General features: G+C 31.2%; 1 protein-coding gene across 1 annotated transcript; it reads right to left on the bottom strand.

Moving 5' to 3' along the window:
* Positions 1 to 13,103: 13,103 nt before the first annotated feature.
* LOC133299547 (zinc finger BED domain-containing protein RICESLEEPER 2-like) lies at positions 13,104 to 14,740 on the bottom strand. Its single transcript, XM_061499016.1, has 2 exons — positions 13,310 to 14,740; positions 13,104 to 13,121 (listed from the first exon to the last, which is right to left on the bottom strand). The coding sequence occupies exons 1-2, from the start codon at positions 14,738 to 14,740 to the stop codon at positions 13,104 to 13,106; spliced, it is 1,449 nt and encodes a 482-aa protein (XP_061355000.1).
* Positions 14,741 to 15,244: the final 504 nt, after the last annotated feature.

The raw sequence follows: 15,244 nt of genomic DNA, 5'->3' as shown, positions 1-15,244 counted from the left end.
GGAGTGGATATCATAAAAATGATAGATAATTATATCATACCATTTTAATTTGTTTGGTTATGGAAACTTAGATTAAGATTGAACATCCTCTTATCCCATATATTTCTCTCCTTAAAACTTCTCTAGGATCGTTATAGCTAATCTCGCAGCCAACCCCTACCACAAAGCATGTGCCAAAATGTAGCTCTCTTCTCCTTTGTTAGTAATATACTGGTTTTGGTTCTTCGATCCTCACTATGAACACCCTCATTGTCGTGTAGTTCCCACAGGGCCGAAGCAACCCCCAAAGTTGGAACTCAATCTTTACCGGGCTATCTAATTCCCCACTAGATTGCACATTTTCCTTCTCATCTAGCTGGGGCTGCTCTATTTTTACTCTTTCATATATGGAAGAACTTGTTTTCTCATCTGCATCACATTCCCCTTCTTCAGCTTGTACTTCCCCTTTAGAAATATTAGTTTTAAATTGTGATGTTGCCATATCCTCATCAAGCAATCGCAATGGAAGCTCATTCATTTCATGGATCTCTGAATCTAACTCATTACGTGAAACATCATCCACAATGGCTAGGAGGCTTCTATCCATTATCATGGCAGTACTCAGTGGCAAAGCTAGCAAGATTAATCCAAAAAAATTAGCTGGAGCCAACCATTAAATTCCATCACTTCAAGTTAGCCACAGTTATTCACCAACGTCTCTAACGTGGCTAAATTTTAAAAATTAGTCTCGGCCTTGGAGCCAACGTGGCTCCGCCACTAATAGGACTTCCAGTTATTTGGGCCTCTACCCTCCCTTTCTCATTTTGTTCTTCCTTCCCAGAACTAATATCATTGATATCTTTATGTATAGCTTACACTATCTTCGTTCAAAATACTGTTAGAAATCCTACTCTGTCCATTTTAGTTACATTTTTGGCTCCCCCTCGTCTAAATTTCTAGCTCTGCCACTGGTTGCAACCATGTTCCAATCCTTTTAACAACTCTCTTCTTTGTTTGGTCACTGAAAACATGGTGAAAAGTATTAAATGATAAGTACAAGACCCAAATTTCAAAGTCTTCTTTCTTTTTCTCACACTCTTGGTTTTTCCCTATCAAGTACTTCCAACAAAGGCCAAGAAGAACCAAAACAAACATACGCAAGCTAATTAAGAGAGAAGAGAAGAGATCTAAGTTTGCACTAGTACAGTGCTTAGGTGTAGGGGTTGCTTAACGGCGGTGGTAGAGGTTAGATATCACGTTCTCAGTGAAGTTATGAGGAGAAAAGCATAACTATGTTCGGGATAAGAGTGGTTATGTGAAATCTGCATGAAAGCACACAAAACTTGGCTGAATAAGATCTTTCAAGTCAGATTCAAGATAGATAATTAAAAGTGTGATATATGCCTTAATTGATAACTATCTTCTCCTTAATTGATATATGCCTTTTTAAATAGACTAATTACAAATCAATCCCAATTTTTAAAATCCTAAAACTAAAGAAAGTTTTAAAGATTATGATAAAGTAATTATCTTTTTAAAATAAGAAAAAATTCTAAAGATAAAAAACAATGATAGTTATCTCCTAAAAAAAAGTTTCTAAAGATTAAAAAAAAACTAAGCAATTAAAATAACATACAAGTTTAACCTCCATATTCCAGCTCTCAAAAGTCAAAACACGCCAATTTTGCAGTTGTCCGTTTTTTGTAAAGAGATTATTCCTAATTTTTTGCAGTCCAATTTTTTGCCCAATAATTACACCCAAAATTGTTGTTTCATTTCAAATTGGATTTTGGACAAAAATTTTAAATTAATGCTTCTTTAAGAATGTGGATCATGTTTAATGAGGCATAAATTGTATATAGAAGGTATGTTTTGATTATAATAAAGTGACAACAGCAAAAAGACATAACATTGATTAAGAGCAAAAAAGCATCAGCCATGTGTGAAGATTGAAGATACATAATTGAGCCACAAAAAGAGCAATGAGATATTAAAGTTTCAAGAACATGGATGAGCTATATAGAAAGATAGCAATGGATCAAGAGCAACAAGGAAGAATAAGAAGAGAAAAATCATGAAAGGATCAAAGTATTGCAAAACCAACAAGTCAAGCATCAATTTCAAGTGAGGATAAAGATCCAAGAATCAACACAAGAAGCTAAGTCCCTGTTCATATTATATTATAATTTTAGGACTTAGATAAGATTGTAAGGGCATATGATAGATTGTATTACATGAGCTCGAAGTTTTCTTTTAAAGTAAACGTGTTTTTTAAATTGCATAATCCATAGACTTTAAATAGTTGAAAGAAATTTGAAAAACCTATGGAAAAGATCCCTTGACATATATGTTTTACACCTTCAAAACATATTTATCAAGTTAAGATCTTTAATAAAAAGTGATTGAAATCCCTGCATATGGGAATCGATTACCTCATGTGGAAATCGGTTACTTACCTACGGGAATTGATTCCCTCTTCCTGGAAAGGTTGGGAATCGATTCCCTAAGAATGTTGATTCCCTATGCGACAGAAAGCCTATAACGACTATAAACAGTTAATTTTGGACAAAATCACTATATATGCATTCTGAATAGCCCAAAACGAATTGATCACTTTTCCTACACATCTTAAGCATAACTTTAGAGCTTTTACACTATCATTTGCACATTCTTTCATATGTTTCAAAGATCACACATATTTGAGCTCATATCTTGAAAATTCATATACCTATAGTGGTTCAATTTGTATGTCAACAGTTTGAGAGTGTATATTTATTTCTAAACACCTTCCTTTGTATTATTGAATTGAGAGGGTAGTGAAACCCATTATATTTGAGAGGTACCCAAATACCTAAGTACCTTTGGAGTGAGGTTGCAAGGTATCCAAGAACCTGAAGTCTTGAAAGATTGTAGCAATTTGTCAAGCACCCTTAAAGCTTGACTATTAGTGAGATTTGATCGAGCGGTTTCAGTCTGTTGAATGTTTGTTATACCCAATTGTTTACTTAATTTAAAATATGTTTTAATGATTACAAAAAATTTAATGTTAATTTAATTGATAATAATTTATTGTCTTAAAATTACTAATGAACTAATTGTTTGAGATTTCAGAATAATATTTATTCTGATATGAAATAGTATTCAAGATAATTGAAGATTGTATGAAGATTGAAGAAGGTACGAAAGATATCATGAAGAAAGAAAAATATGGAATCAAGTAAAGTTTAGGATATATTTTATCTTTTTAGATTTCATGCAAGAGAAATAAAATATTCTTTGCCAAAGATTTAGATTAGAATTACATTGTATAATAGAATAAGATATTTAAGCTTTACATATTTTTTATTTGAAAAAATCAGAAATCTTATTTTTGAAAATTGCATTTAAGATTTCTGGTTAGTTTTTGGTAAAAGATTTCTGATTATTTTTTAGAAAAGATTTCAAATTTTCAAATTATATCTTTTGGGCTTTTAGGAGAGAGAATGTGTTATTATTGTAAATAGGACTCATTGCATATTATTTATAAGAGGAGAAAACACAAGAGAGAGAATTAGATTTTCAAGATTAGGATTCTTTCTTGTGCATCAATTGAAGAGTTTTCTCAATAACAATCATTCATACATTCATCTTTTGACAAAGTGAATATTTTTCCATAGGAATTCAGATTACCTATCTGCTTGAAGAAAAGAAGCATTGAGGTAAATCATTTTAATTGTAAAATTCTTCTTGACTTTTTAAATGTCTGTACTGGAAAACTTGGGTACCTGTTCTTGTGCTTAGAAACTTGGACACCAGCATATCTCTTTTCTTTTTTGGAAATTGAGAGTGACTTGAGAACCCTTGTGCGATATATGGTTTACCAAAAAAAAAAATCCTAAAGAGTTAGGATTTCGTACTGGGAAACTAGGATACCAGGTGAGAATTCGTGTAAGGGGTAGACTAGAAAACTAGGATACAAGAGAACTCCTTGTACGCAAGTTTCATAGTGGAGTTGCCGGTCGAATTTCAGTATTCGATATTTCGGCCTGTGGTTTTTCTCCCTTTTGAGTTTTTCACGTAAAAACTATTGTGTCAGTATCTCTCTATCCTTATCTTGATTTATTGCTTTGAGTTAATTTTTAATTAGCAAATTATTTTTATAAACCCAATTCACCCCCCTCTTGAGTTCATCTGGGACCAACACAGTCTAGTCGTAGGTCATAAGTGGTGGTGACCAAATTAGGATATATTATGTTTGCAATTCTTTAAACTTTATCTCTTTATTTCCAGCACTTTATTTTCCTCTTTAATATCTAGTATGTGCTAACAAATGTTCTGTAATTGTTATAGATTATATGTTATGGATTTTTTGAATTAATCGATTAGATTTTCATATATCATTATTTGTAGGAAGGCATTGAGGATACCAATGTTTATACCATTAGTAAATTTTACCAATAATTGTATGTTTTTTAATTTTATATTTATACTAATTTTTTATATTTTTATAAAAAAATAATCTCTTATTTTTTATACCAATGTTTTTTTTTCTCCTAAAAAATGTTTTTATATGGTTATTAGTAAGTACGTAGGAAGGCATTGAGGATAATTATATCCAAGATTTATTGCTAGTAGAATCTCTTAGGAGGTGTTTGGTGGGAGATATATTTTCAGATGCCCAAAAAAGTGAGGATGGTTTTATATGAATCTCATAATTGGTAGCACATTGAATAAAATCTTCCGGAAAAATGATTTTCTCGGGATTCCTTTTGCTGTGTAATTTTTGGATGAAAATAGCATGGTAGAATTCGATTGTCGGGAAAATAAAAAATGTCACACGAAACATAGAATTAGTAAACTTTAACCAATATTCCCGGTAATATTTTGGTCTATTAAATAACTTTTTATTAATATTCCCGAGAAACTCACTTTCCCATCATATTCCCAGCAATTAAGATTTTCGGGTAAAAAAAATTTATCCTCTATCAAACGCCCCCTTATAGGATTCTATATAGTTATTAGTTTTTTTTTTTTTTTGGTAATAACTATTAGTTTCTTTTATTTAAAAAAAAATAGAAGGCTATTAATAAGTTAATGGGTTTTATAATTCTCATTCAATATGAGAATTGAAATCTTCCTACACACCCTTCGATTTTCGTGCTGATGTGGTTCCTACACATTATTTTTTCTAACATATGGGTTCCACATGCCTTTTGTCTCTACAACATAAGATTTCAATTTTCGTGTAACTTGAGAATTATAAAACCCTAAGTTAATTGACAATCATAGGTCCACCAACAATAAATTATCAACAAAGATTGAACATAAGCACAATAAATATGTAAAAAGGTAAAATGCACGGTAACTATTTATGGTTATTTGCCACTTATGGCAGAAAAATGTTTTAAGAACTAACGGTTACAATAGTGAAAGGGTGTGGCATTTCCATTTTCTTCTTCCTTTTTCTCAAGGTGATCATAAATTATGGAGGAGAAACTATGTATTTAATTACACGGATAATTAAGGCTTGAGAATAATCTATCACATTAACTACCAAAATATATATATCATACTTGTACCACAATTTTCATATTATTTTTTGTTAACAGAAAAATACACTATTCTTGTGTCTTAATAAATCGTTCGCATCTATATTTTCAGTCTATGTAATTACTAATAATTAGTAGCATATTATTTCCATTTACTAGCGATATCAAAATATATTATAACCAAATCTTTCATTTATGAGCCATGAATATTGATTCATTCATCTTCTTCACTTTTTTAAAAAAATTAATTCTTCCTTCATACTCGATGTAATTAGACATCAATTATGAAATTCACATAAATATTTGAAGCCATAAACCAACTCAAATGCATATTAAATTTTAGGGGGGAGGTATTATATCTAATCTTAAAATAAATTAAAGTTTCTAAGACTTGTCTTTGACCCCATGTTCCAACAAGAAGAAAGCACAAATATGCTCTGATGGGTTTTCTTTAGAGGCATTTAAGGTCCTCACACGTACACACAACCAATGGGACCATGACACAAGAAGTGGAGCGCTATCTATTATTCTTGTATTATAACTCAAACAAAACAAAATAAAATAAAACATTTAAATTGATAGTTGTTTAAGATTTGAAGAAACTAAATAACCAAAAATATATTTATTAATGCAAAGTTTACTCCCAGTCTGAAAAGTTTTTCACTATCACGGATATGTACTTAAGTTTTCGGTGCATGTTTCATTCATAATGTGATACATGTCTTACTTTTGTCAAATCATTAATAAATAATTTATTTTAAAATGAGGTGAGAAAGTGATTTGACAAAAAGTAAAACACTTATCATATTACGAGTGGACGATGCACCGAAAACTCAAAGTATCCGGAAGATATTCTCCTAGTCTTCATCTTCATCTTTCTCTTCATTTTTGTTTGGATCCGCATCTCTAATTGCATCTTGATCTGCATCTACACATTCATCGTGGTCTTCTTCACTTTCTTCGTTATTGCCATTTTCTTTTTCTTCATCCTCATCTTTTTCGGGAGGAAGCTCATTAAGGTCAAATTTGAAAGTCATGGCATCTCCACCGCCAATATTTTTCTCCTTAATAAGAGACTTTATTTCTATTTTACCTGTCTCTGTAACAAAAGGTTTCTATTTATCTTTCTTTTGAGGAGAAGACTCTATATTATATTATTATTTTTTCTAAAGGAGGGTACGCTTACCTTCAACTTTCACTATAACATGAGGCTCTGCTTCACTTCTCATTCTATCAGCAGGCTTCACAGCAGTTTCATATGAAACATCATCAGAAATGTATTTATCTCCCTCAATCTGTTCATTCGGATCCAATCCTTGAAGTCCTTGAGTAGGTAGTGAGTCCTCATTTTCTCTATCTTCCTCAGTAGCCTCATCACCTTCAATCACATAACAGCACACAATAATCAAATACTCGTGCGTACTCATGCACTTGCACATACATTTAACCTACTCCATGCATCATGCATGGATGTATTGGTTTTCACTTTTCACCTTGAGGCTCTGGTTGATAATTAAGTGTTACATTAGCTACTTTTAAATATGAATGTTCGACTAGCACCTAGGGAAAGTTGGTTCAATTAAATATACACTTATGTACCATATAAGCAAAAATATCATTATATCAAGCTTATAAGTAGGAGTTTGTTGAGGAAGATGAAAGAGATTGGTTGATGGTCAATTAACTACAAATTTTTGCAACATTAATATTAAACTTTAAATCCACCTTAAACAGAGAATATCAAGAAACATAACAAATAGGATAGGTTCGTTATGCATGGATATATCGATGCAATGTTTAGAAGGAACTATTAGTTTTGCTAGAGAATAGTTGCAATGCTTCACAACTTACGATTTATTTTCTTTGGAGGTGCAAAATATGTATGGTACAACAGTTCAACTCCATATATTCCTAAATTAACATATAACTGGGGTTCAGACTTGAGAATAATACTATAATCGCAGTTAAGAAATACCATGTAGACAAAAAAAAAAAAAAAATTCCTATTATAAGAAACTATATTATTCTAGTTTTTAATTTAGTGTTGAATATCTATATTATTTGTATATTTAATCAATAGCAGACATAATCCTCCTTGCTAGTTAGTTGAAAAAATATTTAGCTATTTCTTTCCTGACATAATTCGCAAATATATTCCCGTATTTTCTTATTTAATTGCTTTCTTTGTGTTGGATGAAAAATTAAAACATTGATGTCCTTTACAGATTTTTTTTTAATTATTGTTCAATTCAAATGCAAATTTCAAGCAACATTGTTAATGATCAGTATAATAAGGCTAACCTTCATCAAGAGGAGGATTATTCAGGTCAAATCCAATGGCAACATGAGCAGCATCATAGTTCTGTGCAACAGAATCCACTTTGTTTTTTTGTGCTTGTGAAGCCTTAACTTCATTTCCCTGTGTGGCAGGATGTTCATTAGGCAATAAGACAGTGTCCTTGCTAGTTATTTCACCTTCACCTACACCTATATAAAAACAAACCCAATCGTTAAATCAATGAGAAGATAGCAGTCAAAACAAAATAAAACAAAATGGCCTAAGACCGATAAACTATAGGGAGCATTGTTCACATTTTAAAAAAAAAAAAAATTATTGAATAGAATGTTAGATTCAATATTCACAACAAGATTTCAAATAATAAAATTAAAAATCCCAACAGAAAATAATTTCGCAGAATATCGTTATTCAACATCACACAATTTCATTTCATGATGAGAAGTGGTTTATAACTTTTCCATTGAATGGAAATGTTTTCCATTGGGAAATACATACCTACCATTGTATCATCACATCATTACCGACCACTACCAATAGTTGCCTCTAACCATCTGAAATTTCTAATATACAACCGTAATCTGTCCAATAAAAATCAACACTTGTACTAATATGTTTTTTTTTTTGAGGAGAGAGAAAAAAATACTATGCCTATGTATTTTTAAAAATATTTAATTTATAATTTCATTTTGATTCATATTCATTACTCAATGTGATGATAATATCAAAGATGTTCTCCTTGTTGAGGCAACCACAGTGATGGGGTGTCAAATTTGTTGTGCTGATGGGACGAGAATATCTTTGATACTACTGTCGCACTGAGTGATGGGTACAACTCTCATTCAAAATAAAATTAGAGAGTATGTATTTTCAGAAATACATAAACAAATTTTTTTTTCTCTTCTAAAAAATCATGTTAGTATTTGAAATATATGCAAATGAATACTGAGCCACATTATTGACCCAAAACAATTCTATATCTTAACAAATTGGGCCATCTAAATCTAACCACTCTGTAACAAGATCAGTCATTGATAGTATTGGAACAAAACTCTAACCAGTATCATTTGCCAAAATTCGGCCGCTCGTTGAAAAATGTTTTGGTTAAAAAATATGATAACCATTATCGTTGAATTGTTTTACATAACTTGAATCTAAACAACTTGTTAAAGATATATAAAATAATTATTGTAATATCACCCAACACCTTAAGCATTTGGGTAAAATTGGTGTTTTACATTGTATCAGAGCTTCGGTGTGACGGGTTCAATTCTCACCATCCACCTTCTCTTGTGGAATTTCTTTGCACAGGTAGGTGGACCAATGCATTATCTACCCTTTAAACCCAGTGGACTTTCTTGTCATGGGGCATGTTAAAGATATATAAAGTAATAAATGTAGCCTCATCCAACAGCTTAAGCATCTTTGGGTTGAAATGATTCTTTATATGGTATCAGAGCCTCCATTTGTCACGGTTCGATCATCATCGCCCCCCATTTAATAATGATTAATTATGTCTTGTGAAGTTTCTTAGCACATGTAAGTTAAGCCTAATGCATTGGCCACTCTTTGAATCCAATGGGATCTCGTGTGAGAGTGCGTGTTAGAAATATATAAAATTATTAATATAACTTATTCTAATAGTTTAAATTTTTGAGTTGAATTGACGATTTACACAATTTTCCTTATTTTCTTAAGCTTGAGATATTCAGTATGCATTGAATGATAAATAAAAGACGGAAGTATGTTGCAAATTGTAATTTAGGCATAACAATAAAAAATGATCAAAGGTTGATTTCCAAGATGGAAATTGATTTTGGCATATAGGACGGTGACTAGATCACAAGAAGAGTTAACGGTGTATACCTTCAGAAAATTTTCGCTTAAGACCGATATTGCCTGTGCCAGGTGATCCCACATGGGAGGAATTCTCAGCATAAATTACCTCAATTGTGGGTTCCGGAGTTGAATCAAACCTTTCCACGTGCATGACATCAGTGCCAGCACTCACATTGGTGGTATCATCGCTTTTGGGCTTAGTAGTTACTGAGGGAGACTTCTTGCCGGTGGAATTCTCTGTAATGTTCTCCATGAATTAAAAAAGGACCTTAAACTCAAAAGTTTGAGGAACCTAATGAATAGTAGCTACAATCCTTCCTTCGGATGATGGTACCTAATCTTGTTGGCTAAAGAAATGCTTTGGAAGTTGTGTGTCAGATTTATTAAAAGTTGAGTCTTTGAATCTAAAGCAGCATAATAAAGCACAATTAAGAAACTACCATATTCAGGATAACTGAACGTTACACATAGATTAAAAAAACATTTTCCATTTGCTTACAAAATAACTTTTTTTAAAAAAAAAATTGCGCGTAAAATATATTTATTATTATTAATGCTTTCTTTAATGATATATATTATTCATTTAAGGCTCGAAAATAAATGTTGCACATTTATATTCTTTTTATATGTAAATAATATCATATATATTAATTCTTATCACTAGTTTAATTGTATCTTTGTTTATGACTCAGGCCATAATAAATATTTACCTTTAAATTTTCCTTTTGAACTTTTTCTCCAGTGTTTAATACTCTTTGAAATCAATGTTCGGATTCAAAAAAAATTCTAATGTCATTTATTACCCAATTTAAATTCATTTGAAATTATATTATTTTTTATATAGATATTAAATGATATTTATGAAGTTATCATTTTCAAATTGCTTATTATATTTAATTTACAATTAAAAAAGAGAAATAAATTGAATGAGTTGCTATTGACACATATTCCAAGCCTTTTTTTAATGATTGAATGGTAAGTGTATCATGTGACTAGCGTTTCATCAGCCTGTGCATTTATAGGAATTAATACATTTCCTTATGTGCTACTCTAAGGTTTGAACATGAGTTGTCGATAAAAAATATTCCTCCAATTTTTTATTTTTTATTTTTGATGGAAAAAAATATTCCTCCGTATCCAATAAATTAACCTCTTGAATTTACATAGGCGTACACATAATATAAACCTTACCCAAAAGTTATTATTTGATGAGCTAATAGTGGAAAAAATGTGAGGAAAAAAATCAAATTGGTTGCCCAAACTTCAATAGTTGTATTCAAGCTTCAAACATAGCATTTCTTTTTAGCGAGTTGAAAGAAAAGTCATCATTAAACAAACTCCACTAATAGAAGTGGAGACATTCCTATCCTTAGCTTTGAGTGTTTAAATTTGATGCACTATATATAATTAATACAATTTTAAATCCAATTATCTAATGATGTCTTGTTGCATCATTAAAAAAAATTAAACTTCCTAAATAATAGTTATGATGCTTAAACTTTTTCTAAACAACTTAGAACTACAGGATTAAGTGATAGTCTAAAAAATTCTTATACAAAATAGAGTATCAAATTATATCCTTAATTTAAACCTATGTAGACCATAAAAGGCAGCTAAAATATTTTATCGAATTTCAAAGACCATATCTGAGAAAGAACATTCTAAAGAAATATTATTTCGGGTAAACTGTAAAGTTATTCTTTTTTTAGTAGAAGATATTCTTTTATTTTGAGTGAGTTGCACGTGCAATGGTAATAATAATAATAATAATAATATATTAAACATGTTGCATATAGCAATGAGATTTTTTTTTATACAAGTCGAGATTGAACACATGACCTAATACAATTTATCCAAATCTCTTACCACTAGACCAAACCTAGGCTTAACATTTCATCCAATGTTGTGCCTAATGTAAATGATGCTCTAGCCACACGTGAATGTGCGATAAGCTCAAGGCCATTTTTATACTTTATTAATGTCATTATGTTTTTACTTGAAAGTCATTACATCTTTGCATTGTTCATTCCCTCAATTTCTTTTCCCTATGGGTCAAGTTTGAAAAATAAATTTTCAAAAAGTGTATCATGTGTGATTAGAGCATTAGTTGAAAGTAACAAAGCCGTCATATTAAGAATCTAATAGTTTGCACAATTTAAGCATTTAATAGTTATTTTCTTTGTTGAAAGAATGCACATGTAACTCATCAAAAGTTGACTGAAAGTAAATTAATAAAAATAATTTTTTTTGTAAAACGTATGCATATAGGATCCGTCGGGTGTCTTATCGTAAACCGTTCTAAAAAAAAACTATGTATTACATATAATACATAATTATTATTTTTATATCCTTTATAACTATGTACTACGGATAGTACATAGTTATATTATTAAAGTTATTTTTCATATCTTTTATAACTATGTACTATTCGTAGTATATAAATTTTTTTTATGAGTAAAGCCTATTTTGGGTCCCTAACAAAAAATCACGGTCCTCACTTTAGTTCCTTACAAAAAAAATTAGTTGTCTGGTTCCTATAAAATTCAAAGTGGACCCATTTTAGTCCTTTTGAGGGACTAATGTGGATCTTTTTTGAATTTGTTAGAGACCACGATTTCAACTAAATGGATCCACTTTAAATTTCTTAGAGATATCAGAACTATTTTTTTTTATAAAAGAATAAAGTGTGGACCGTATTTTTTATTAGGGACTTTACTCTCTTTTTTTGTTGCAGGACGTCCTGCAACATAATTCTTATATTTCGGATATAACTTCCATAGTAAAAAGCTCAAGTTCCGCTTTTGTTTTTTTGTTGTTGTTGGTTTTTTTTTTTTTTTTGGAAAATCTACATATGAGAATTGATCCGTTTACTATTGATTTTCGATGTTAGGTAAAATTAATTCTTAGATCCCAAATTTTCCAATAGTTTGCTTATATTGACATGTATTAAATTTGTTGAAATGAGATATGTTAATCTTTATTTGCATTCAGCATTGTAACATCATTATATTTTGTATTAATTAGATGACAAGTAATTATATTACTTAGGTTATGATCAGTAGATGTATTAGAATGGGACAAACATAAAATGAGTTTTATTTTGTGTTAAGGGGTGGGTTATGCTTAGGGGTGTTAACGGGTCGAGCCGAGCCGAGCTTTGATCTTAACGAGCTAAGCTTGTATTTAAATGTGTCAGACTGGCCTTAGCCTGTTACCTGTTACGAATATAATATTGGCATGTGGCCTGGTTCATTTACAAAAAATAAAAGCTTGTCTTGTCCTGTTAGTCTGTTAAAAAAAAAAACAACAGAATTCCACAAAAATTCATAAATTCAATGTATATTCAAATAGAATATACAATCAACAACACTAATAATTCCACGAAGATTCATAAATTCAATGTATATCCAAAAAACATAATATAGAATAGAATCATTCAAAAAGTCTACTTAAGTAATAAACTAAAGTAGTACCAAATTCTGCAAATCCAAAAGAACAAAAAACTACAAATTCTGCTTAAATAATTTAATATACTCATATCAACAATTTAATATATTGCGATGTTGCCTCTTCTTACATAAAAAAACAAAGAACAAGTCAGATTATTTTTGACATTCAATTATAATATCGTAAGATATAAAACAATTTAAATTAAGAAAATTAATACCTTCTGCTTTTTCTTTATGCCATACTTATTGCGTAACCAATCTGCACTACAAATTAATGCTTGAACTGTATTTTCTGTCAAACTTGCCCGATAAGCATCAATGACTCTTCCTCCAGCACTAAATGTCGATTCAGATACGAATGTAGAGACTGGTATTGCTAATATATCTTTTGCCACATTTGATAAAATCTTATACTTCATGCTATTGTTCTTCCACCATTCTAATGCATCAAATGAAAGATGAGAATTATCCTTACTTATATAAACATTCTCTTCAAGATAACACTTCAGCTCTGACTTAACTGAATGAGTAGATTCCCTTGCACGTATCACGCTCATGAGTTGAGCAAACCCAGATTCAGAATCTTTTGAGGGAGTAGAAGAGGAAGATCCTTCCACCCTAATTCTGACATCTATATTAGAGGAAGATTCTTGCAAATAATCATTGTAAATGTCTTCTAAAGCTTGACACACCTTTTCTATGTTTACTTTGGCATCAAAATCTGATTTGTAAATAAGTGGGAAACAAAGGCTTACCATTTCTAATTTACACCTTGGGTCCAAAATACTAGCAATGGCCATCAACAAATTGCATTCCCCCCAATATTTATCAAATTTCTCTTTCATAAATCTTGTCATTCCTCTCATAAAATCAGAACTATCTTCAGCTGCTTTATCAATCACTATTTTGACCATATAAACTTCCGGAAGATATAAGTTTGCTGTAGGATAATCACTACCTGATATGATGTTAGTAGCATTAGAGAAAACTTTTAATAAATGGCATACCTTATCAACCTTTTCCCACTCTTCAATAGACGACAAACAATTGTAGTGTGGGTCTCTTTCCTTGTATTCTAGAAAAACATCTTTAAATCTTGAAGCAATGTTCAACATTTCATAGCTAGAATTCCATCTAGTGGGATAATCAATCACTAGCTTTCTTTCTTTTATACCCATTTGCTTAACAATGTCAGAGAAAGTCTTTAATCTCGAGTCAGAATGATTAACATATTTGACACTTTCTCTAACATTATCAATGATGTCTTTAATCTGAGTAAGACCATGTTGCACTAACAAATTCAATAAATGTGCACAACAACACACATGAAATAATTCCCCACCAAGAACTAATTTAGTATTTCTCGACAAAGTGCTTTTCATAGTTCTTATGCATACGTCATTGTAGGCAGCATTGTCCACAGACACAGAAAAAACCTTATTTTCGATTCCCCATAATTGTAGACATTTAAGAATTGCATCTGCAACATCGACTCCACGCCTTGGAGGTGGCACTTTCACAAAACTCAAAACTCTTTTTTGTAATTTCCATTCTGAATCAATGAAATGGCATGTAATCACCATATATTCAGCTATTTGGTGGTTAGACTTCCACATATCAGTGGTGATGCTAATCTTGTTCACCCTCATCAATTCTTCCTTTAGTGATTTTTTTTAGCCTCATATAATCCAATGCAATCATTTTTTATTGTATGACGTGACACTTTCTCAAAATTAGGATTTGCACACTGAAACACCCACCTCCAGGCAGTATCCTCGACAAAGCTAAAAGGATTCTCATGAACCATAATAGCAGTAACAATAGCTTCTCTCATTTTTTTCATTGGAACACTTTCCTGTAGGTGAAAGGGAAGGGTTCACTCCAGAACCTGAAGGCTGAAATGAAAGAGTGGTTTGAGTGCTTTCCTTCTTTTCAGATTGGGCCAATTTTTTTTTCAAGCAACTTGTTAAATGCCTCTTTAGATGGCTTGTGCTTGCTCCTGGTCCACCACGTGCAAATTTGGCTTTACAATGGTTGCATATTGCCTTAAGCCCAACATTGGGGATGTCCACTTCATGAAAATCATCCCACACCTTTGATGTTTTCTGCCTTTTATTTGTAGGGCTTGCATCTGCATCTTGTGTTGGTGGTTC

Source organism: Gastrolobium bilobum, unplaced genomic scaffold (genome assembly GCF_033153095.1).
Source record: "Gastrolobium bilobum isolate Gb01-03AN ecotype WA unplaced genomic scaffold, APGP_CSIRO_Gbil_v1 utg1631, whole genome shotgun sequence".
NCBI lineage: Eukaryota > Viridiplantae > Streptophyta > Magnoliopsida > Fabales > Fabaceae > Gastrolobium > Gastrolobium bilobum.
Note: the sequence above shows the minus strand (reverse complement) of the source record. Positions and strands in the feature narration are given on the sequence as shown.

Bases quoted from the DNA above. Each gene is read 5' to 3' on its own strand.
- LOC133299547 (XM_061499016.1), bottom strand. From the start codon at position 14,740: ATGAGGGTGAACAAGATTAGCATCACCACTGATATGTGGAAGTCTAAC.